Source organism: Erinaceus europaeus, chromosome 7, assembly GCF_950295315.1.
Source record: "Erinaceus europaeus chromosome 7, mEriEur2.1, whole genome shotgun sequence".
Classification (NCBI taxonomy): Eukaryota; Metazoa; Chordata; class Mammalia; order Eulipotyphla; family Erinaceidae; genus Erinaceus; species Erinaceus europaeus.
In genome coordinates, this window is record NC_080168.1 from 51,040,192 (window position 1) to 51,065,898 (window position 25,707).

A 25,707-nucleotide genomic window follows, 5' to 3' on the forward strand; every position below is an offset into this window, starting at 1 on the left:
CACAAGTGTGCAGAGGAAAAGGCAGAGCCAGGAGGATACTGAAGGCCAGCAAAGGTTGCCCTCTTTGTGGGTGCACAGGGCAGTTCCCTAGTCACACCCTATGGGCACCCCAGCACTGACAGACCTCCTCTGAACACACTCTATGAGAGGTCACACATGCACAACAAACTCCTCATTTGTAGCCCAGGGCATTTCTGTACAAGCCTCCCACAAGGTGAACTTGAAGTAATAACATTGCCTTAGGGAAACTGATTCCTTCCCTGTATCACAGGTGAAGGGAACATAGGAAAGGACTTGAGAAGTTTACACATTTGGGGAATTACCAGCACAGGAGACTATAGCACTGAGGGAAACAGGAAGTTGTGCAAGTGCTTCTCTTACCTTTTTGTCGCTCAGGCCAGAAACCTGATCCACGTACTCCTCCTGGATCATGAAGGCCGCTAAATTGGCAGTGTAGCTGGCCAGGAAGATGACAGCAAAGAAGGCCCACACCGACACCATGATCTTGGAGGTGGTCCCCTTCGGGTTCTGCACGGGGACGGAGTTGTTGAACACCAGACCCCAGAGCAACCAAATGGCTTTGCCGATGGTGAATGATGGGCCGCCAGGCTCTGGTGTGAAAAGACCAGGACAGTTGGTTAGGACAGAATCACAGACTCTGAGATCAACAAAGACCTAGAGCTGCAAATTTTCACAGCAGGAACCCACCAACAGAGACTCAGACTTTGGGACTCTTCTCTGCCAGGGGTCTGGGTATGGGGGGAATTTTACTGTACCTGATGGTGATGACGTGGCCAGGGGGTCAAGGGTAGCTTAGAAGCCCTTGAGGCCACATCAGAACTGGATGACAGGGGCCTGGGCAGTGTTACACCTGATTAAGCACATACATTACCATGTGAAAGGGCTGGGGTTTGAGCCCCTGCTCCACCCCCCAGCTGCAGTGGTGAAGCTTCACAAGTAGCAAATGCAAGTTCTGCAAGCGTCTCCCCACCCATAAGAAAAAAAAAAATCGACCACCAGGATGGAGTGGTGGATTTATCATACAGGTACCGAGCCCTAATTATAAATAACCTTGATGGTGATCAAAACAAACAAACAAAATCCCTATCTATGTGCTGATTACTGTCATTCCTAAAATCTGTATTCTGAGGCATTTCAAGTTCAGCAAAGATCATTAGAGACTGTGTGGGGCTTTACGTCCTTGCCACAAGTCTCTAGTCCCATTCACGTCCATGCCAGGGGCCTTTGGATGCCCCTGAGATTAAGAAAGGCTCATTGTTTGGTTCCCATCACTTAGACTAAAGGGCTCAGAGACCACCCTGATCCCACCCTGCTGCCAACACCCACTGACAGGTGTCCACAGCAGTAGCATCTGTAAAGAAAAACATGGAGCCTGTGGGGATGTCACAGAGTCCCTGGCTTTGCCTCATACACCTGGGGTAGAATGGTAGGCCATCCTTAAAGTGCCACCTAACATAGAGACGGCCCTGACTTCTTATGGCTTGCTCTGCTTGGTGCTCACTCCCACCTGGTACCCAGTGCTGTCTCTGGCCAAGAGAGCAACTGTGTGCACTGACTTCACGGTCTGGCCCAGGAGTCCCGCAGAAGCATGAGGGAGGTTAGAGCCCTGCTGCCTATCACCTCTTCATTCTCATGATCCCTAAGGAACTGGCATGGGTAGAGAGGTTATTGTACTCCAAAGCCTCTCTTCTACAAACCTTCAGGGGTGCAAGCCCCACTAGGACACTAGAGGCCCAAGTACCTTTGTCTCACAAGCTTCTCATAGGGGATTCTTTCGTGTGGCCTGGGGCTAAGGGCCAAGAGGCCTACCAGCATGAGCTCTTGGTGGGGTGGGTCTCAGAGGAGAAGTATTTCCTAATGCTCCCCGGGAAGTTTTGAGAGAGCTAACTGCAAAGGTTTGGGAACTTGGCAAATGTTGTGATGCCTCCTAATGCCTCAAAGCCCCAGGTGGCCCTCACACTTCTGGCCCCACCCAAGAAAGTAGACTGTCCACAGGAGTAGCTGCCAGTGGGAGCTGGTCTCTCACCATGAGATTCAGTTATCTGCTATGCTGCCTGGCAGAGGGGCTGAGCCAGGCACACACTCTAAGGGTTCTGGCTCCCCAGAGGGGATCTTGGCTTTGGAGAACACAGGCACTAGGGAGGCCTAGTTTTTTTTTTTATTCTTACTCTGTGAGTATAATCTCTCCAGCTAGTCCATCTGTGCAGCCAGACTGCTCACTGCCCAGGGTTATCAGAATAGCTTCTCTGACTGGCTCAGGCTGCTGGCATTGACTGCCTCCTTCCTCTCCATTACCCAAGGGGGAAAGGGAGCTGGGAGAGGCTGGAGCCAGGGAGGGGACAACAGATTCAAGCCAGCAACTTAACTGGGGTCTTTCCTGTCAGTCACCAAGCAGGAGATAGAGGACTCAAGCATGTTTTCAGAAACAAAGGAGGAACGCTGGACAACAGCAGCATGGCTCTTACTTACCTCTGCCGTCAGCGAGGCACCTGTTATACCCCACGGGGCTGAAATACTCGAAGACGAAGACAGCCACGGCCGAGACGATAAGCAGCATCACAAACATCATAACCCACACGTCTGCACTGAAGGGCTCTGTGGGAGGAGGGCCACAGCAGGGTTATCCCAAGTCCTACCAGAGGCAGGATCACTAAATAAATGCACCATGCCTATGCATTCTCTCAGCTCAGCCAGAGCCTAAGGTGCATTCTGTAGATGGGACAGCACACATCTGTGTGTGTGAGTAACTCATGGAGTCCCATGTTCATTTGGGAAGCAGACCACGATGTGTGTGACCCCCCAGAGCACCAGGTGGCCTGGGCTGGGGAGGGCTCAGAGCTCTGCCTGAGGAGTCCATCCCCTTGAGGAGCATGCCAACATTTCTTTTTTCTTTAAAAAAAAGACATATTCATGTACTTTTATGAGAAACGTTGGGGAGGCAGAAAGAGATCACAGCATCACTCAGCACTGGGATATCAGTGTTAAGAATGGAAGCTGGGCCAGCAGGCATACAAGGCCTGTTCTCTAAGGCACTAGCTATCTCCCAGCCCCAAGGGCTCTTTTCCTTCAGACATATGAGAAAGATCCTCAGCCTTCTGCCTTCAAATTTTTAGGAACTGTAGAAGTGGTTTCTGCTGTTAGGGGCCAATATCTGGTTCCCCTGGTAAACAGAGATTGGAAGAAGTACTAGACATGGAGTAAGTAAATCCTACAGGACTGGCTCCTGGTAAGTGTTGTCTGCTTAGTTATGTGGCTCTACCACACAGAGAAGCTAGTACAGTGCTTCTAAGCCTCATGTTCAAACTCATTCTCAATTGAATGAGGCACAATTCCAGGCCTGAATTGGTTCAGCAATAATTATGTATAAGGTGTAAGTTCCTTGTTCATTTGCCTCAATTCTCTTAAACTTCCCAACCTATATTTACTTTTCAACCCACTGTGATAAGGTTTATTTTATTAGACACTATTAAGACATGAGAGTCTAAGTTAATATTAGTATCTGTAACAGTGGGGAACTCAGCAAGTGACAAGGGACTTCAGCAGTAATTAACAAAACAATCTATCTCTTTCCCTGGAGGTAGGTGACAGGGCTGATGGGACAAGGCCAAGTTGCAAGAATTTTCAACACACATTTTGAAGATCTCACTAATCATTTTTGCTAAATCCTGGAAATAGTTTATCTAAATATCTGTAGCTTAATGGTGGCCAGAAATTGAACAGTTTGTCCATCGAAGGAGACCCATCTCAGAAGACTTTTAAATGGGCATGATCATTTTTCTGTCCCATAATACACTGCTCCCACAATTGCATCTTAAAATAGTTCTGGCCTTTATAGCTGTCACGTCACATTGCAGACTCATAACGTAGTGAATTAGCATACTGTTTCCTCCATCACCCAGATCATTAATAAAGAAGTTGAAAAAGAAGGACAAACTGGCTGGAAATTTGAAAATACTTTCTTACTTTGAAATCTATTCTACTTTTGAGTTCCCCAAGGAATTATAAAAACCTAGTCATTTAATGACCCTATAAAGGACCTTGATCTGGCACACAGCTGCTGTGAGAGATGCAAAGTCTTCAGAGGAGACTGAGGTGAGAGGGAATAAGCAAAGTCCAAGGTCTCTAAGGTGTAGAAAAGCCCTCATACTGGGGCAGAAGCCTGATTTCTCTCTCATGCTCCACCACTTCCCAGTCTTTGCCTAGCACACTGGTTCTTGATTTAGGAGCTGTTTCTGCAATAGTCCCGGTCTGTGTCTATCTCAGGTCTGAAGGTGGCCATATACAGACTTCTAACCTCGGCTCTGCAAGGCACTAGCTGGAAACTGTGGGAACGTTGCTTAACCTAGGACTCAGTTTCCCATGCCATAAAAGGGTATGATAATATTTCAAGGAGATAATATCACTAAAGGATTTGTAAGAATAGGGCCAGGTGGGGCAAACCCAGTTGAGCACACATAGTACTATGTACAAGGACTGGCACAAGCACCCTCACCCGCAGTGGGGATGTTTCACAAGCAGTAAAGCAGTTCTGCGGATGTCTGTCTTTCTCTCTCCTTTATGTCCCCCCTTCCCTGAGTTTCTCTTTGTCCTATCCAATAAAATGGAAGAAAAAGAAGAAAAAAACAAAAAAACGGCCACTGGGAGCAGTGGATTCATAGAGCTGGCAACAAGCCCCAGTGACAACTCTGGAGGCAAAACAAACAAACAAAAAAGGTAAGGATGTAGATGTCATGTTATAGGTAGATATTCAGTACATTTGGGCTTCGTTTACCCCTGTAATTAAGAAACTGCTACTCTCGCTCATGCACACACACACACACACACGCACGCACGCACACGCACGCACACACGCACACACACACACACACAAAAACACACACACACTCACTCACTCTACCACTTCTCTGTTTTCATGCATGGCCATATCACTACCACTTCCAGCTCAGAACTTAAACTTTATGCCACACTGACAGAAATGAAAATGTAATTTGGTTTCTACTGCTTAATGTTCCAATTATCCTTATAAAGGGGGAAAAAAGAAAATAAAGTACTTGGGCTGTCATGAGGATTGATACATAGTATGTTATCTAATAACAGTCCATATCAAATTGACAGGGCTTCACTGTAGTGAGAAGGTTAGCTGAGAAACTTGAGTGATTAATGGAAAACTTCCCATGGAACCTAGAACTCTACTCTGTAGTGCATTAATTGAATAATCCCCCCTCTGGATGGAGCTTAAAGAACTATTAGTCACTGTTCCTCATTTCAAGAAAAAAAAATATCCATGTTTCTTAGAGAGGTGGTGACTGGACCAAGGGTTCCAGTTGGTTTACATTCCAACCCAGCTTCCTGTCTCCAAGTTGAGTTCCCTAAGTTCAAGGTGACATTCATTTCCCATTCCTCACTCTCACAGCCCCTGCATAAAATATGCTGTGTGTATGTGGGGAGGGGGGAGTTCATGAAAGCCCTCATCAAGTTGAAATCTTGGCCATATCTCACTCAGTCCTATATCATATGGAAAGCTTTTGACATTTACATGATGCTGGAGTTGGGGAAGTACATGGCAGTATGAGGAAGAGTGGGGTGGAGGGAAGCATAAGATCAGCTCTATCAGCAAGTGTCAGAAACATTCTTATGAAAACAGCAAAACCTGTCTTGATTGCACTGAACTCAGTTCTTAATGATAATTAAAAATAAATAGGTATTGCCATGATATTCAGAGTTAGAAATTACTAAAGCAGAAAGCAGTCACAGAGCTCAGCTAGTCACCAACACCTTCTTGTGCAGAGGAGAAAACTGAGTTCCAGAATGGGGCAAGGACAAGGTTAAGGCTGCTCAAGGTAAAATGCTTGGTGGGTATCGGGGGTGAGGTAAGAGCTGGGCTCCTGGTGACCAGTGCCATGCTTTGTCCTTATAGGCTTTCATGCCTTCCTATATTAGTGTGGGCTTTTCAGTTTTTCTGTTGGAGGATACATAGATCTGAAGTCCCCAAGTTAAGTCCTTGATGGAGTTAAGCTGGCAGGTTATCCAAAGGCCTGGCCAAGCATTCTTTCCCCTGCCACTTTCACACCCATCCTGCCACCCATCTCCTGTACAGTGAGGGACACGGTGCTTACCCAGGAAGGCAGAAGGCGACACGGTCCCATTGCTTCGTGACACCATGACACTGATGCCAGTCTCAATGAAGGGCACAGAGAAATCCACCACCTCGGACCGCTCTTCATTGATGGTCAGTGACCCCACTGCCATGTAGGCCCTCTTCATGACCACCTGGGGGAGAAGGAAGGCACAGGGCTCCAGTGAGAAACATTCTAGAAGCCCAGGGCCATCACAGGAATGAGAAACACCACAGGCAGGGTGGAAAGAGCAGTGAGCATCTACTGTCCCATACTTGTCTAAACACACAAAGTGAGCACTTCCCACATTGAATGGGCACAAGAGGGTGGGCCTGGGCCTGGTCTCTGGGCAGGGCACTCACCTCACCAATCATCCCGTTCCAGGTCCCATTGATTTTCTTCCCATGCTTGCCATTGGTTACCAGGTAAAGGTCATAGGTGAACTTCACAGATTTAGAGATCTTCTTAAGGATGTCAATACAGAACCCCTTGCAGCATTTTTTGATATAACCTGGCTCCTCATCTGTTTTATTTCTAACCGGTTAAAGAAACAAACAAAAAAAAAGACTGAGTAGACAGGAAGCAAAGTACTAGCCTTTGTCATTAAAGCCCCAAACTTAACTTCACAGCTTCAGTAACATTGATTTCAGACCTGAGTGAGGGAGTAAGTCAGGACTGTGGACTGCAGTGGCTTCATTCTTTTACCCCACCTAGCCCAGTTTTTCTGACAACTTTTACTGTTCCTTTGAATCAAAATGTCTTAACAGGAAAATGTAGATCTGTCAAAGATACATCTAGATAAATTGTCACATACTGACTCTACCCATCATGCCAGTCCTGGAGACCCATAGAGACATGTTACCAGTAGCTCAGGGACATGCTATTGTCTTGCCAGACTTCTCCCACCACTGTCCTGACTTCTCATCAGGGTCTTGGTTTCCAGAAATGGCCTAAATCCCCAAGCTCTGGGACATGGTGGTCCAGCACAACTTATTCCAGCACCAGGATCAACTTAAATCTCTAAACTTGGGTCCCACTATTTGAGACCAGCCAGCCAAGACCACAAACTCAGGTCATGATCTGGACAGAACCAGAGATCAGACCACAGGGCTGTCTGTACTTCCACACCTCAACAGCACCCCAAAGTCAGACACAGGACCCTGTTCATTCTATGCCTCAGGTGCCAGGCCTGCCAGGTGTTAGTTAACAGCTGTACTCTATCACCCAGAGCCCTGGGGGAGGAGCCGTACTCAGTAATGATGCGCTTCTGGCAGGGGACTGTGTTCCTCATACAGGTTCCGCTTAGAGGGTCCACACTTTCCACAATGACAAACGGGGCCTCCTCCAGGGTCACGATGCTCAGGTGGTCATCCTCCTGTTCTTCTGTCTCAGGGCACATCCGGGGCCACACGTAGTACTTCATCTGCAGGGACTTGTCCTTCCATTTCCCCACCTGCAAGGTACAGAAGCAACACTCAGAAACCCACTGGAAAGACACCACAGCTTCTCTTAGCATCACCCAGGAATCTGCTAACCCAAAGCAAGTGGGTACAGACCAGAGGAAATACTCAGAGGGCATCTTCCCAGAACAAGAATACTGTAGCACTGTCTACATTTAATAAGTTAGGCCAAGATACTATTTTTTCACTTCCTCACCAACTATTAGGAGAGAGTCTGCTATGTGCTGGGGCCCCTGCTAAGCCTGGTGGTTCAAGGTAGAACCACTCTACCCAATACCAGGTACCCACTGAGTGAAGCACTGAGAAGCATGAACAAGTGTTTGCATAGCACCTTAGCCTAGCCCAGGCTCTGGGAGCCAGCCAGTGCTTCCTGCCTGGTATGACTGTGGGTTTATTTGTTTGTTTGTGTCTAACTTTGCTGTAACAAGGAGCATGGGAGTACGAGCAGCAAATAGCTTTGGAAAGGTCAGCAGAATGACTGAAGCAAATGAACCAAAAGGATGTGTTTTGGCTTGTAACAGGGATCCAGTGGGAAGCCATTGGAGGGGCTGGTGGATCTGAATTGGAAGGAAATGCTAGGTCAGGATTAAAGGACAGAGAGGGTGACTGCACTGGGGGGTGAAGGCCATGGTCAGTGTAACTGGGGACCTGTGGGGCTGGATAGGGGCCCCAGAGAACCCAGATGGATCTCTGGGAGCAGCCACTTATGTTGTGAAGACTGTGCATCCTAACTTTGGGGTCTGAAAAAGATGCCCCCTTGGCAGCCTACACATGGGTGCCGCTGCCTCTCATTAGGATAAAGAGCTGGGCTTTTCTGGCTTTTAAAAATAGTATCAGGGAAATAGTGGAAGACAATTGTTACATGAATACAATTTCCTACCTCCCTGTGATGGGTGTCTGTACATCACGCCCACCTCCAACTTAAGTTCTCCTCCATCACCATTTACTGGGTCACCAATAGGTCCCTCAGCCTTTTCTCCAGGAGTCATTTGCTTTACTGCCTTAGCCCATACTCAGTCCAAGTTTCACCCTCCCTGTGCTTCCCCTTTTATTGTTTCTTAAGTTCCATCTATAAGTGAGATCATCTGGTATTTGTCCTTCTCTTTCTGGCTAACCTCACTTAACATGCCACGTCTTACAGCTGAGTAGTATTCCATCGTGTATATACACCACCACTTTCTTAGCCACTCATCTGCCATTGGTCATCTGGGTTGTTGCTAAGTTGGGATGATCACAAACAGTATTGCTATGAACACAGGTGTATAAATCCTATAAATCTGGTTTTTATACCAGAATCTGCATGGTTATGTTAGTGGAGTCTTGCTCTCACTCCATTACTGCATTTACTGAACAAAAATACTTTCAGTTTTCTGTATCTCAATGTCCTTAGTCACCATGAGGACTCATGGATGACAAGCTCTGCATCTTCCTGATCTACTATTTCCTCCAGCCAGCAACCCCCACAAGTAGCCCAGATGAGGCTCCAGAGCTAGGAAACTGCTTAGCTTACTAAATACATCAAGCAACAGGCAGCAGCAGGTTAGTAACACTTGCTCAAATTTTAGGAAAATCAATGTAGACCTTGTTAATATAGCCTCCCCCTCCTTTCTAGGTTTCTCCATTTGTCCACACTTGGATTATGACTTATTCCCCCAGCTAGCTGTGGTCTGGAACTCTCTCCAGCTTGTCCCCATGTGCTGCCCATTTCCTGGCCCAAATTAAGTCTGCATAGGTACTGCTCTCCTTTAATTGAATCATTATAACTTGGTCAGAGGCTTGGTGCTGGGGAGGTGGGGAGGCAGAACCCCCCCAGTCTGTCTCGGACAAAAGATGATAGGGGAGTGTCCCTGAGGGCAGACTAGAAAAGGCTTTGAAATAAATGTGTGGTGTGAACATCTCCCTTGAGTGGAAGAGCTGATCAGTGGAGAAGGATATGCCTTTGCTTTCCTGTGCCCATGTTTGGTGACCTTCCTAAGTGACTCTCTTCATCTTTTTCCCCAAAGTCCTCTTACTGAGCAAAGTTATTTCAAGATGGTGCCTAAAACTCAGAATTTTGGGGTCTTACCCATGTGCTCAGGGGTGTGTACACATTATTAGTAAATTTCTCTTTACTATTTCTCTTGCCAGTCTGCCTTGTGCTTATTTAACTCCGAGCCCCTGAAGAGCCACAGGGACATGATGGTTTCCTCTTAATCCTGAAAGTGCCCTGGACTATCATTAATTGGCACTGATCCAAAGGCTACTTAGCTTTTCTAAGTGTATGAACCTTATTTCACTTCTGGGTTACGAATCATGCAGGGAATCAATATTTGCCTTCCTTTCTGTTACAGTCTTGCCTGCACTGTTGGTCCTGATTCTAGAGCAAGTCTGAACTTCATTTTGCTTAGACTACTTATTCCAAAATCAGAACTATTCACAGCTTTGCAGTCATGTGAGATATGAATTTCTTCTGCCCAAGGAAGGGGCCTTTGGGTTAGGGGGGCTTTGTAACAAGGACCCAGGATAAGTAGCCCTACCCACCCAGTGTCAAACTCATTATACTCCCCTGGGGAGTATGTTAAAGACTATACTATAAACTATTAAACCTCCACCCACCCACCCCCCATAAAAAAGGAAAAGGTTGGGAAATTGTCTTTATTGTTACTATTCTAGTCTAGTAGTCTAGCAGTCCATTCTAGGGTCACTGGAGAAAATAAAATCAAGTCATATAAGATTCCTTCTGGAGTCCAGTGGGGACACTGTTGCCAGATATATGACTCTTCTTCCAATGTCACTTTGCCACATAATCCTATTTCCACATTTCAACACACACCCACTGACCTTTGAGCTGTGTTGAAACTTCTTCACTGGGATGGTCAGGTTTTTGTGCTGAGCCTATTCTACCTTGATACTGTTAACTTCATACATTTTTAAAAATCCTTTCATTTGGGGATTGTTTACAGTATAGTTGATGGCATATGAATTAAATATCTTTTTTTTTTCTTGCCTCCAGGGTTACTGCTGGGGCTCTCGGTGCCGGCACCATCAATCCACTGCTCTCGGAGGCTATTTTTTTCCCTTTTGTTGCCCTTGTTTTATCGTTGTTGTGGTTATTATTGTTGTTATTGATGTTATCATTGTTGGATAGGACAGAGAGAAATGGAGAGAGGAGGGAAAGACAGGGGGAGAGAAAGATAGGCACCTGCTGACCTGCTTCACCACTTGCGAAGGGACTCGCCTGCAGGTGGGGAGCTGGGAGCTCGAACGGGGATCCTTACGCTGGTCCTTGCGCTTTGTGCCATGTGCGCTTAACCTGCTGCGCTACTGTTTTACCCCCTTAATTTAATATCTTATTTCACCATGATAGGTGTCTGAAAAACACTCTCACTCACAATTAGGTCCTTTTCTACCATCTTGAACCAGGGTCCCACAGTCCCACCTCCCCCAGCCCAGCTTCTTGTGCTCACTCCCCAGAATCCTTTGCTTTGGTGAAATATACCAAACCAGTGTTACTTTGTGTTTCTCCATTCTGTTCCTGTTTATTAAGTTCTGCCTATGAGTGAGATCGTTCCATATTCATATTTTTTTTCAGTTTATCTCAATTAACATGACCTATGTACACTTATATTCATAGCAGCACAATTTGTAATTGTTGGTATGCATCTAAATTCTGCTTCTAAGACCCCTTCTGTTTCATTGGTTTAATCCCCCTTGCTTAACACTGTATTCTATTTACATAAACCACTGTTAACTAAGCACTGCCCTGCCTCCAGGGCATTGGTTTAATCCCACTGGTTCATACTCTCTTTTTTGCTCTTCCCCCTCTCCTTGTCACACCCTGATTTCCACCAATCTCTTTTTGCTCCACCCTCTCTATGTCATACCCTGTTTCCACCCTACTTGGCGAGTATATATACAGCTGCTCTGTCACCAGAATCATCAGAAGTACTTCACCAGGACTTCCCTCTCTAACAGGCTCTGGAGAGAGATGATAAGCTGATCTGCACTGGCAGCCTCAGGATATATAAGGACAAGATTGTGATTAGAGATAGCTTAGATTGCGCTGCATTCCACATGAATAAAGACTGAACTGCGAGTCCCTGGTTGTCTCTCTCTCCCGCCTGCGAAGCTAGCCTGGCATGTAATAGCCCAAATTTGGAAGCAACCTAGGTGACCAATGATAGATGAGTGGCTATGAAAGTTGTGATATGGGGTCGGGCGGTAGCACAACAGGTTAAGCGCACATGGCACAAAGTGCAAGGACCTGCATAAGGATCCTGGTTCTAGTCCCAGGCTCCCCATCTGCAGGGGAGTCACTTCACAGGCGGTGAAGCAGGTCTGCAGGTATCTATCTTTCTCTACCACTCTCTGTCTTCCCCTCCCCTCTCCATTTCTCTCTGTCCTATCCAACAACAAAAACATCAACAACAACAATAATAACTATAACAACAATAAGACAATAAGGGCAAAAAAAGGGAAAATAATAATAAAAGAAGGTTGTGATATATATGAATGAATACTACTCAGCTACTACGAATGATGAATTCACCTTCACCTTCACCTCATCTTGGATGGAGCATCACAATTTTGAGATAGGGACCCCATTTTTTAAGGTAGGAAAGGAAGTTGTCTATATCTATAATAGGAGCTCTCTATAGTTTCTTTTCTGTGAAACAAAAATTCTGCAAACATAGCATTTTGGCTGGGCCATTTATGACACCTGTGAGTGAGCCAGAACACAGGACAGGTCATTGTGTACCCTGACAGATGTGAGAAAGCTAGGGATAGGCATCCAAATGGGAAAAAAGAAACTTGTTCGGTGAATGCATCAACAATAAAAGAGGTGTCTCATGATGTGGGGACTCTTCACTTAGAAGTGGCCTGTCCTGTGTCTTGTTTCAGGAATCAAGGTAGGAGTCCAGCTCTTGAAGCAGCTAGCACAAAACTAGACAGAAGATAAGCTGCACTGCAGAATCAAGGTCGGAAGTGAGAGGAATTAATTGGAATAACAGACTGAACCAAATGGGATACAGTTGAACAGTATTTATGCTCTCAAGTCTGGCATTTAAGAATTGTTTTTAAGATGCAGCTGCAGAGTATAGACAAGGAGATACTTCAATTAGCAGTGGTGTGTAAAAGCAATTGCAACCACGAATGGCATGTTGATCGACTTAAAGTGCCCAGCATTGAGGTGGCAGGAGCATGGATGATTCCACTGTGCTCTGTGCTCATCAGCACAGCTGGATAGCTAGGGCCCACCCTGACTTGAGAAGTTCTGATTTTATTTACTGTATCCTTCTTGCTTCTCCAGCAATGACTTATTCATATGTCTCCTCTGAGGCCTTCCCTTTTCTACCTTCTGATCAGACCTTGCTTCACTTTGCTGTGATTCAGCCCACAAGGACCAATGCAGCCAATGATGTGCTAGGCACAGGTGCTGTTCACTGAGGCCTCAGTCCCTGCCAGACACTGAGCATATCATGAAACCCATTCATCACCATAGTGAGCTTTTGAGATAGCAACTGTTATTCTATGTCTCACTTTACAGATGAGATCAGTGCACTGAACTACTGCTCTGAAAAATAGAGCAAAGCACAGTCTCTGCCCTCCAAGGACAGAGAGCCTATCTTCTCTACTGATTAATATCCAATTGGGTTTTGGTAATGACCTTCATAAAAGGAATAGATAAAGATGCTCAGGGTTTCAGGGTGGAAGTGATTCAGAAGTGGTCAGAGGAAAGTTTGAGGGAGACCATCCTCTCAGAACTGGGCCTTGACATATAAGCGACAGCTCAGTGGGTCCAGCCTATGTTTCCCACTGAGGTCACAGTCCTTCACGTCTACATGGAAAGGCCAAGGATGGTCCTTCACAGATGAGAGGCACTAGTGGCAGGCATCTTCCTCCCTGCAGACACACTCGCTCTAGACAGCTCACTTCCATCTCAAGAATGACTGCTTTTCTCTTCCTAACTCATGATTCAAAGGTGGCAGGCTGATGGCTTGAACTTGGCTGGGGGTAACATGAAACTGGCAAACATAACCCTGGGGGCAAAAAAAAATGGTGATTTCACTTTCTTCACCTCATCTTAGATGGAGCTTGAAGGAATCGTGTTAAATGGGATAAGCCAGACAGAGAAGGGTGAATATAGGATGATCTCACTCATAGGCAGCAGTTGAAAAGCAAGATCAGATGGGAAAACATTAAGCATAACTTGGACTGGATTTGGTGTATTGCACCAAAGTAAAAGACCCTGAACTGGGGGAGGGAGGGATTCAGGTCCTGGATCATGATGGCAGGGGAGGACCTAGTGGGGGTTATATTGTTATATGTAAAACAGAAATGTTATATATTATATATAACATTATAAAATATATAATATATACTTTATATATTACACATATAAATATATATAATATATACTTTATATATTATATATTTTGTATATAATATATAAAATATAATAGTACAAACTATTACTATTGACTGTAAACCATTAATTAATACCCTAATAAAGAGAGAAAAATAAAATGTGTAGTCTTACCTCAAGTTCTTTATGGAGCAAGGTAGTTGGAAGCAAATTGACAAAAGAAAGTAAAACAGGACTAGGTTGTAGAAAAATGGTATATTTCAAGCAATTTTTCAAAAAAGGGGAAGTTTTCAAGGATGTGGAGACTAGCCAGAGAGAAAGAGGAGCCTGGCCAGGGAAGGGAAGAGTTGAGATGCTCCCAAGGATGGCAGTGTCGGCCTGCACATCTAGTTATCAGAAAATGAGGCTGGCAGGGGCTAGCTGAGAAAAGAGTCCAGTGAGGAGAGCTGAATGAAACTCTTATGGTCAGGATCAAAATACAATCCAGAGAAAGCCAGACCTTAAAAAATAATGAAGGGAAGGCCGTTAGGCATTCATATTCCTCAGAGAGATGCAGTGAACAAACATCGTTACCCCAAGCACATTTAACAACAACATCTGTCTATAAAGATGCAGTTCTCTGCTGTGCTAACATTCCAGATGATCTCTGGAGGAGCAAAATCATCTTTCTCAAGAAGGGGAGAAAAAGTCTCTGATTAGTTTCTTCAGAAGAACGTGGCATCACTTTGAGTCTTTCTGGTTGGGTTCTCATAGTACAAACTCAACACCTGCTCAGCTGAGTTTCTCCTCACAAACTTGCAGCCTGTTCTTCCAGAACCTTCCCTGTGGAAAGTCCACCCAACCCATCTGTGGTGACTGGAGAATTCAAATCCATGCTTCTGCTGGCAGGCTTGCTCCATGCCACCAGTGAAATTGGTCCTAATTAGCTCTCTGACAAGGCCATGCAGGCAAACCAGCATGGAGACAACACTCGCTCTGAGAGCCTGAAGCCTGTGCCCTGGGTGACCATGTCATCTCAGGAAGGAATGGCGACTGGGCAGGGCAGGACTGCAGAAAAGTAGACAAGGTCCTGCACAGAGAGCAAAGGCCCCTAGTTTCCCTGGTTGCTTCTCTCATCCGCAGGAAGAGGCATCTTTTTGGCTCCTGGGACAAAGGCAATTATTACCACCTCTTTAGGTGTCAGAGGTTATTTTTCAGAAATCAAAGCATTTTTGATTCTTGCTAGAAATGACATCTGGATCAGACACTAAACTCTCACTGCTTATTTTAAGCTTTTATCTGAGTTTTTAGATGCACAACCTGAAGCCACAAGCAATTTCCCTGTGTAAGCTGCAGGGACAGGCAGGGTCTCCAGCGTGCCTGGCACTCTGCTCCCAAGTGGTGGCTCTGCGGGCCTGGTGGGTCCAGGTTCTGGCCCTGGATAGTCTTTGGACTCCCAAAGAGAACAGCACTAGCTCCCTTGTCTCTTTCTGAAGCTTCAGAGTCAGCTCCAATGGTTGCTAAAGGCAGCATTTCACAGGACCTCGTCTGTAGTTTCCCACAGTCACTGCTCCCTCCTGTCCCCATAACCAAGTGAGCATCCTGTGCATGGTATCCATTCTCTGCAGTCATAGAAAATGAACACACAATCCCCATCAAGATCCCAAGCACATTTTTTAGGAGAATAGAACAAATGCTACAAATGTTTATCTGGAACCAGAAAAGACCTAGAATTGCCAAAACAATCTTGAGAAAAAAGAACAGAACCGGAGGCATCACACTGCCAGATCTCAAACTATATTATAGGGCCATTGTCATCAAAACTGCTTGGTACTGGAACATGAACAGACACACTGACCAGTGGAATAGAATTGAGAGCCCAGAAATGAGGCCCCACACCTATGGACATCTAATCTTTGACAAAGGGGCCCAGACTATTCAATGGGGAAAGCAGAGTCTCTTCAACAAATGGTGTTGGAAACAATGGGTTGAAACACGCAGAAGAATGAAGCTGAATCACTGTATTTCACCAAATACAAAAGTAAATTCCAAGTGGATCAAGGACTTGGATGTTAGACCAGAAACTATCAGATACTTAGAGGAAAATATTGGAAGAACTTTTTTCCGCATAAATTTTAAAGACATTTTCAATGAAACGAATCCAATTACAAGGAAGACTAAGGCAAGTATAAACCTATGGGACTACATCAAATTAAAAAGCTTCTTCACAGCAAAAGAAACCACTACCCAAATCAAGAGACCCCTCACAGAATGGGAGATCTTTACATGCCATACATCAGATAAGAGTTTAATAACCAACATATATAAAGAGCTTACCAGACTCAACAACAAGACAACAAATAACCCCATCCAAAAATGGGGGGAGGAATTGGACAGAATATTCACCACAGAAGAGATCCAAAAGGCCGAGAAACACATGAAAAAATGCTCCAAGTCTCTGATTGTCAGAGAAATGCAAATCAAGACAACAATGAGATATCACTTCACTCCTGTGAGAATGTCACACATCAGAAAAGGTAACAGCAGCAAATGCTAGAGAGGGTGTGGGGTCAAAGGAACCCTCCTGCACTGCTGGTGGGAATGTCAATTGGTCCAACCTCTGTGGAGAACAGTCTGGAGAACTCTCAGAAGGCTAGAAATGGACCTACCCTATGACCCTGCAATTCCCCTCCTGGGGATATATCCTAAGGAACCCAACACATCCATCCCAAAAGATCTGTGTACACATATGTTCTTGGCAGCACAATTTGTAATAGCCAAAACCTGGAAACAACCCAGGTGTCCAACAACAGATGAGTGGCTGAGCAAGTTGTATATATACACAATGGAATACTACTCAGCTGTAAAAAATGGTGACTTCACCGTTTTCAGCCGATCTTGGATGGACCTTGAAAAAATCATGTTGAGTGAAATAAGTCAGAAACAGAAGGATGAATATGGGATGATCTCACTCTCAGGCCGAAGTTGAAAAACAAGATTAGAAAAGAAAACACAAGTCGAACCTGAAATGGAATTGGAGTATTACACCAAAGTAAAAGACTCTGGGGGTGGGTGGGTGGGTGGGTGGGGAGAATACAGGTCCATGAAAAATGATGAATGAAATAGTGGGGGTTGTATTGCTAAATGGGAATCTGGGGAATGTTATGCATGTAAAAAAAAAAAAAAAAAGAAGTAGAAACGCAAAGCAGAAATTGACTGAGTTTGGAGTATGGCACCAAAGTAAGAAAGCAGAAGTATACTAGAGTTTGCAGTGAGTACCTCCCTAATACTTCCTCTCCACTTTTCCAAGCTTTGGGTCCATGATTGCTCAACAATTTGTTTGGCTTTGTATGTTAACTCTCTTTTCAGTCACCAGGTTCCAGGTGTCATCAGGATGCCGGCCAGACTTCCCTGGATTGAAGACACCACCAATGTGTCCTGGAGCTCAGCTTCCCCAGAGACCCATCCTACTAGGGAAAGAGAGAGGCAGACTGGGAGTATGGACCGACCAGTCAACGCCCATGTTCAGCGAGGAAGCAATTACAGAAGCCAGACCTTCTACCTTCTGTAACCCTCAATGACCCTGGGTCCATGCTCCCAGAGAGATAGAGAATGGGAAAGCTATCAGGGGAGGGGGTGGGTTATGGAGATTGGGTGGCGGGAATTCTGTGGAGTTGTACCCCTCCTACCCTATGGTTTTGTTAATTAATCCTTTCTTTAATAAAAAAAAATGTCAAAAAAAAAATGAACACACAGTTGGCCCTTGGACACCATGAGTTGAACCTGAAGTGAGGATCCACTTAGATATGACTTAGCTTTATCCGTGGGGCTCACAGATTCAACCAACAACAGAACAAGAGATGTTGGTTGGTCTGTTGGGTGAAATCCTGGGTGCAGAAGTTGCAGCTGTTAAGTGCCAACTCTGTGGGACTGAGGCAGTGGAGGATTTGGGGCTCTATGGAGCTACTAAAAACACATCTCCTTTCCCCAGATTGGACACTAGTTAAGTTTAAGGAGAATGGAAGATTACAGCATTTTCCATTGCACAGGCTGAGGTCAGCCCTCTAACCACCTCTTTTGCTTAAGGGTCAGCTGAATATGAAGGAAAGATGCCTGAGAGTGTACATTTCCAAATTGTGTCATAATGCACATTTATTTTTGCAGCTCACCTCTCCCACTTCATCTGTTTTTCTTTTTCCTTTCTTTCTTTCTTTCTTTCTTTCTTTCTTTCTTTCTTTCTTTCTTTCTTTTTTTTAGTTCCAGGGTTATAGACAGCACTATGGATCCACTGCTCCTGGTGGCTTTTTCATCATCTTCTTTTTTATTGGACAAGAGAGAGATTTAGAGGGTTGGGAGATAGAAAAGGAGAGAGACAGATGCCTGCAGATCTACTTCACCACTTGTGAAGCAACTCCCCTGCAGGTAGGGAGCCAGGAGCTCAAACCAGGATCCTTGCACTTTGTGCTATGTGTATTTAACCCAGTGATACCCCTCCCCCTTCATCTTCCACCATGGGCTTTCCTCTGATTCACAGATGCAAGGCTAACTCCCATTAGGGACTATATAGGAGTCCACAGTGGTGACCACGCTTACATTTACTCAGGGTACTGCTGACAATAGGCCATCTCCCTAAACATTTAACCAAAACCCATAGTCCATATCTGGTACTCCCAAAGCATCAACTCCCAGTCAGGCAGAAGCAGATCAAAAGATATTTGCATTTCCCAATGTTCTTGGTGGTGCCAGTACACTTTCTGTGAAGTCTACTCACTGCAGTTCCCATCAGCAGAGCACAAAACCGCGCACATCTTCCCAGCACTCAGCCTTTCTCACCATTCATGGAAACCTGACTGCTCTGCTGTTGCTCTCCTTGATCTCCCCGGAGCTGTTGCCACTGTCCTCCTTCCTCTCTGGCCATAGCCCTCGCCCACTCGCCCACTTTTGCTGAGACTCTTGTCTCTCTCATCACTTCCAGGGCAACTCCTAGGGCAAAAGGGCAGGTGTCAGCTAAGTGCTCACTGGAGGTTTGGCTTCTGTTTGGGTTGGGTTTTTTTTTTTTTGGCACATTTTAGTGCACAAAAAATTACACTTCCTTTTTTTCTTTAGGAGTGAAATATCTTTCTGAATAGATCATTTGATTTCCTGTCTTTATTTTTTAAAATAAGCCTGTTCTCCAAGCCATCTTCTTGGGGCTTGGGAAGTATATCACAGGCCTTGCACACATCAGGCCCTGAGCTGGATCCCAGGCACTGCAGAAAAACCAAAAAGACACTCACAAATAGAGCACCACAAAGGGTGGAGAGGTCTCTTTCTCAACAACAGAACTGGTATTGTCTCCTGGGTTCTGGCTCCTGTTTGTGCTCAGAGCCACTCTTCTTCTTTTGGGTCACCACCTCCACATCTGCACCCTGCTCTACCTCAGGCTGCATCACTTCTAGCACCACCCCTGGCCATCCTTCCCAGAGGGCGCAGCTCTGTCCTGTGACCTCCCTTGCTGTTTTATGGGGGATCCATTCTTTTTGGCTGGCACAGTCAAATGCTAATTACAGCCTGATACCCAGGTTTCTGTCTATGAATGTGTCTTTACATGGCACTGGAGGACAGGAACTGTATTAATTGTCCTCTTTTTGTATCTTGTGCTCAGAAAATCACTGACAGATGGGAGGTGTTATATACTCCACCCAGGCCCTAGTCCTTATCACTCTACTTTTCTTCTGTGTGAGGCACCAGAAGGAAATGGATGTTTCCTCTTGCTGCCTCTTCTCCTTTCTGTTTGGTCTTCAGTCCTGCTAGACTCCACTTCCAGAGGTCTGCTGGGAGTGCAGTGGTCTTACAGCTGCACAGTATCTAATGAGGCCGCTGGCAAGGCTCTCTATTCCATCTCCAAGTCATTTACATATGCAGTGATGCTAGGTTTAGGAATCTAGCACTTGAAATCTATTTGCATATTCAGATTTGATCCCTGGCTGCCTGGGCCTATTATTGCCTGGGCACTTATCCAGATGGAGCCAGGTGGTTCTGAGCACACACTCCCGGGGCACCCACCCAGACATTCTGGCCTGGCACCTGTGATACCCAGTAGCCTGAGACATGAGTCATGTCTGCAGGCCTTGGTTACTACTCCTGGCTGAGCCCTGTCTCTCCAAGGGAGCCTGGTGGTCTTTGGTGGGGATCTTTGCCTATTTGCTACCTCCTATGAGAGGAAGGGACAGAAAGGACCAGGGTGCAGGATAATCAGGTGCCTGGAAAGGAGGCTGCTGATTCCCGCTGCCCCAGAGGACCATCATGGGCAATCAGACAACAGTATGGACAGAAATGCGATTATATTAAAGCAAATGTAGCTGTTAAGAGCTAGGCCATGTTCCAGACACTTCCCACAACATAGTCTTCCGCTGTCACTAGCATCCCCAAAGGTAGATGCAGCCAATGCCCACAAAACACATTAAGGAACTGATGCTCATTGAGGGGTTTGGATTTGATTCCCAATCCATGTGACTCTAGTGTCTGTGAGCTTTCTCACTGAGCCATGAGGCCTCTGTTCCTTCCCTGTAGAGGAGTAGGAACAGCCCCTCACCTCCCTTCTCCACGGAACCCATACCTGTAGGCCTTGTCAAAAGTCTTCCTGCAGTAAGCAGCTGGCTGTGTGGTTTCTGGTGTGTTATTTCATCTCTCTGTGCCTGTACAAGTTTTATAGCAGCACTTCCTATTTTTCTTTTCAGTATCTCCCTCATTACTACAGTTATTCCTGCTACTAGAAGCATTGGCTCACATTATTAACATGTCTGACTTCCACTTAGAAACATCCTTATCCTTATTTGCTTGCACAACTGGCAAGGGAGAAGTTGAGAGCTCCAGCTTCTCAAATATTAATCTGACTTGTTTCAGTATATTACGTGGAGGTGGAGGGGTGGGGGCAATGCGCAAGTGACTTTTCATTAAGATATAAATAAAAACAAACCAAAGAATAAAAATCTATGACCCTTTTAATTTTGTAAACCATCTGATAATTTTTGGGAAAAAAAACATCATGTTCCTTTTAATTTGTTTTTTTTCTATTAAATGATAGTAATTTTTGTATAAATATAGTTTGCTAAGTAGGCTGGTGCAGGATGGAAGACTCAACATGTTTTCCTGAAGAATCTGCTGCCTTCCTTCCAGATTCAAATGTTGTGAGTCCTGACTGTCTCTCCCCTGGCTGAGGAAACAGCCTAATAGTTATGCAAAATGGTTATTTAATTTCTCTGTGCTCCTTTCATGCTTGAACTTCCAAGGTCCTAGTCTTAATCCCCGGCACCACCATAAGCAGAGCTGAGCAGTGCCCTGGTCTTTCTCTGTGAGCCTGCCCTCCCTCATTAAAATAAAGTAAGTAAAATAATGAAAAAAAGCCCTGACACCCCAGAGTCCCACTGTGGGACTGAAAAGGGGTCAAATTACTGAGTCCCAGGCACCATCTTCTTCTCTGACCTGATGTCTTTCCAAAATGACCCCTCAGGAGCACCCAAACCAAGCCCTCAACCATATCCCAGCATGTGGGACACAGGCAGAGGCTCACACATTTAAGTGAAACCAAGGCTCTACAAAGGCATGGTCATGCTCTAGGCTTCCACTTGCTTGCCACTAAGCAGGAAGCTGCCTGACTGATGGGTGCCTGTGAGTGGGCTCTTGGTTGTGGTTACAATCTCCCCTGGGCAGCCAGGTCACAGGCTTCAGTCACTAAAACTACTCAGATTCAGGTTCCCTAGTTCCTCTGCCTCTCTCCTCACAGGACAGGCTGTAAGAGTGGAAGTGCAATGTGTCAGCAGGGATGGCTTGGGGTTGAGTGCTGGCTTGGCAAACTGTCTTTCTGTGTGGGAGTGAAAGCATGTATGAATTCCCTCATTCATGCCATGCATGACCTTATGTCAGTCCCTGTCCAGGGCGCCATTTGCCGGTCTAGCTTTGCGGGTGGGAGACAGACGACCAGGGACTCATGGCTGAGCTGGGAAGCAGTATCTCGTTTATTAATCAGATACATCGCCTTTTATGCATCTTTTCACTGGAAGTGACAAGAGAAAGGAAATGACTAGGAGAGGGGGCGGAGCAAAAAAAGAGCACGAACAGAACATAGAAAGCTTCCATCTAACCAGTGGGGATTAAACCAATACCCTGCAGGCAAAACAGTGATTATGTAAATAGACCACATCGTGAGTAATACAAGTGAACCTAATGTGATGATCAAAACAGAAGATCTTATAAGCAGAATTTAGAAGCATACCAACAACCTTACTCTCTTATGTTAGCTGAGTACAGTCAGAGGAAGACTGGGAAATGGACAAGTTGAGGTGCCAGGTACTTATCTTGAGGCCCCAATCCTCATCCACCCACCTCCATAGTCTAGAGGCTTCTTCCACAGTGTTGGGTGGCCTCCTGCTCAGCCTGCAGGGGAGGCAACTGACCACCAGGTAGTTCTCCACTGAATGGGTCCCCAGCTCATGACAGAAGAAACATGATTTAAAAAAATGTGCTAGGGGAGATGATGTCTGTTTACAAACACTGCCTAGATAATCAGCCTAGGCGAGGCAGAGGAGGGGCCCTTATAGATGCCTAACACAGAGAAACAATTAACAGATGGGCACCGGCCCCAGCCATGTCCTTAGGACCAAAGCACATGGTGGAATTTAATTAATTCCTCCCTCCGGTGTCCCCTCCCTTCACTAACTGCTCAGCTTGACTCAAGCCACTGAGTTAAAAAAAAAAAAAAAACTCATTGTGAATGACAACTTAACTATAAAGGTCCTATAGACTCAAGATTGCACTGCAGTCTTGATAATACTGGAAAGAATATTCCAGGGCATCCAGTTTTAACCACAGAGGGTCAGGATGAAGGGTAATGAAGCCTGGTGGCACCCCACTCATACCTGGGAACTGTAAACCAGTGCCAAGCACAAGTCACCCACCTAGGACACCACAGCCACACTCACCCTGCTCAACAAAGCCAGCAACATGATTTCCATTACTTTCCCAGTATCTGAGAAGTCCTTGCAGCAAGCCACTGTTCTGAGTTTCCACTCATTCTTGCTTCCTAAAAGACAGCTGTGTGCTTGGGGAAGACACAACTATCCTTTCCCCTAAGTTGCTTGTTCATATAGAATATGTGTGAAGTTTCTAGGAATCACAGTAAAATAGGGCTGGGCTGACTGAAAGTGCATAGTGTTGAGCCTAGTTTATTAAACATAGCAGATACTGTTCACACTTGTGTGTGACTCTGTAGATCACACTCCAGAAATGTCTGCATTTCTGTGTCTACAGTGGGCATTCCCTGGGAGATAAACTGTTGTTGAATTCATGTGCATTCTGTGCTTGTTTGGGACTTGTTCTCTACCCAGTTCAGCAGAGGAAGCTAATGCAGAATCAAAGTGTTCTGTCACACAACAGCTAGGGCACAATATGCAGACAGAAGGACATGAGAGATCAAGGCAGAGTCATGTGAGGCTTGAGGATTTGGGTCTGGGCAGAGGGTAGAGAAAGAAACAGACAAGGTGGGAATTACATGGAAGTGAGGGCCTAATACTAGACACAGGCCTGAAAGTCATCAATAGCTTTCTACCAGCTCTGTATTAGAGTCACCTGAAAAGCTGCAAAAATGCTGGTTCTCAGACCCTGTCCTATACCAATTCACAGGACTCTTGAGGCAGGATACCTAATTGCCATCTTTAAGATAACTCTCATTATTATTATTTTTTTAAATATTTATGCCCTTTTGTTGCCCTTGTTGTTTTATTGTTGTAGTTATTGATGCTATTGTTGTTAGATAGGACAGAGAAATGGAGAGAGGAGGGGAAGACAGAGGGGGAGAGAAAGACAGACACTTGCAGACCTGTTTCACCACCTGTGAAGTGACCCCCCCCCCTTTAGGTGGGGAGCCCGGGGCTCGAACCAGGATCCTTGTGCTGGTCCCTGTACTTTACACCATCTGCACTTAACCCACTGTTCTACAGCCCGACTCCCTTCACTCTCATTATTCTAATCAGCATCATTGCTATGGAGCACTCTTCTATGTCACCACTTCTAGCACTGATGGGGACATGAGGAAGCATATCTGGAGAAGCAAGAGAGAGTGGGGATGGGGGAATGTGTCATGGGGTCAGCTGGCATTTCTCCAAGTTACTGTGAAATGTCACTCTTCCATCTGAGTTTCTACTGGGTTGTCAGAAAAGTCGTGGCATTTTTCTTTTTGGCATAGGAAAATAGAAAAATACATCATGACTTTTCCAACAAAACAGTATCTGGATTTAAAAAAAAAATTATTTATTTACGGTAGATACAGAGAGAAACTGAGAAGGGGTAGCTAGAGAGGTAGGGAGGGAGAGAGAGAGAGAGACACCTGCAGCACTGTTAACTTCTTGTGAAGCCCCCTTCCTCCACAATAGGGCCTGGGTCTTGCACACTGTTCTGTGTTCACCCAGGTTCACCACTGCCTGACCCCTTCTATATGGCTTTTGGGTTGAGGATACACTTCTCACCTGGAACCCTGCTCCTCACTGGCTGCTGCCCTCTTCCAAGTTCATCACTTAGTGTGAGGCTGTGGTGGGGGCTGGACCAGTAGTGCCCAAGATGAAGAAGCTAGGACACTGGGGAACTTAATATAAATGCACATTCTCAGGCCTCAGTCCAGACCTGCTGAGTCCAAGACCATGGAGACAGAACCAGACAGAAATCAGGGCTTTAGCAAGTCTGATGTGTGCTCAAGTTTCAGAGCCACTGGATCAGTTTTGTATTTGCTTGCTTGCTTGTTTGTGAAGTTGAGGTCTTGTGCAGATGCAATTTCACTGCTCTGGGCTGTTATTTATTTTTCACTCAGAGTCAGAGAGGGAAGGGGGAGGTAGAGAAAGAGAGAGAGGAGCCACAGCACTGGACTAGCACTCACCATGACATGTTCATGTGGTGCCAGGGCTCTGACCTGGGCTTCTCACGGGTTTGTCATGTTTACCTGTAAACCTGTAGCAAGCTGGCAGGTGTGAGACACCATCCATTTCCTCAGAGAGCTCTGGTGCCAAGCTGACAAGGGCCTGCTTTGGGAATATTCTAGAGCCATAAAGAAATCTTACCTGGGAAGGTGCCCCCTCACCTGGCACATGGCCCAGGTTCAAGTCTCAGTCCTCATGGCACTTCAGTTCTGTGGTTCTCTCCCTCTCTTTATGTTTCTGTCTCTGTCTTCCCCTTTATATAAGAAAAAAATAGGCCAGAGTGGTGAAGTCTCAGCAATGACAAAGAGAAATAAAAAGAAAACTTTCTAGTGTCTCCTGGTCTTTCTAGTGTCATACCTGGTCTTAACTTAAATACTGCCAATTCTCAAATATGTCTCTTAACAGATAATAAGATGCATATAATAGTTAAAACAAATTAATCTTTTCTTGGCTTGCAGAATTCACAACTCAGACCCAGCAGAGGCAAAAAGCACCCTCCCCCAGACCCACCCCCACCTGCTTCTCATCCTGTCCTGGCACAGGGCCCTTCTTGCGCCTACCACACAGCTGTTGACAGGAAGAATGTGCCAGAATGATGGAAGAGCTGAGTCTCAGCAGATAATCCATTTATGAGTAATAAATAATGAGTGTCACACTTGGCTGACCATGGCAGTTTGGAGCTGTTACACACACTAGACCCTCACAAGGATGCTGAACCTTAATGTACAGTGAAAATTCCAGATGATGTGGCCCTGTCCCTGGGAACGTTTGAACTCACCTGAGGAAAGAAGGCAGAAGCCAGCTCTCTGACCAACAAATAGACACAGGGCATTTGGCCC

At 45.6% G+C, this 25,707-nt stretch overlaps 1 protein-coding gene across 3 annotated transcripts in view; it reads right to left on the reverse strand.

Moving 5' to 3' along the window:
* The window catches only part of GRIN2B (glutamate ionotropic receptor NMDA type subunit 2B), a 494,586-nt gene that overhangs the window by 39,457 nt on the left and 429,422 nt on the right, over positions 1–25,707 (reverse strand). For all 3 annotated transcript variants that reach the window (XM_060194403.1, XM_060194405.1, XM_060194404.1), the window contains 5 exons: positions 7,388–7,590; positions 6,500–6,671; positions 6,138–6,291; positions 2,491–2,616; positions 382–611 (listed from right to left, as the gene is read on the reverse strand). In XM_060194403.1, coding sequence (XP_060050386.1) covers positions 382–611; positions 2,491–2,616; positions 6,138–6,291; positions 6,500–6,671; positions 7,388–7,590 — 885 coding nt within the window. The remainder of the gene's footprint in view (positions 1–381; positions 612–2,490; positions 2,617–6,137; positions 6,292–6,499; positions 6,672–7,387; positions 7,591–25,707) is intronic.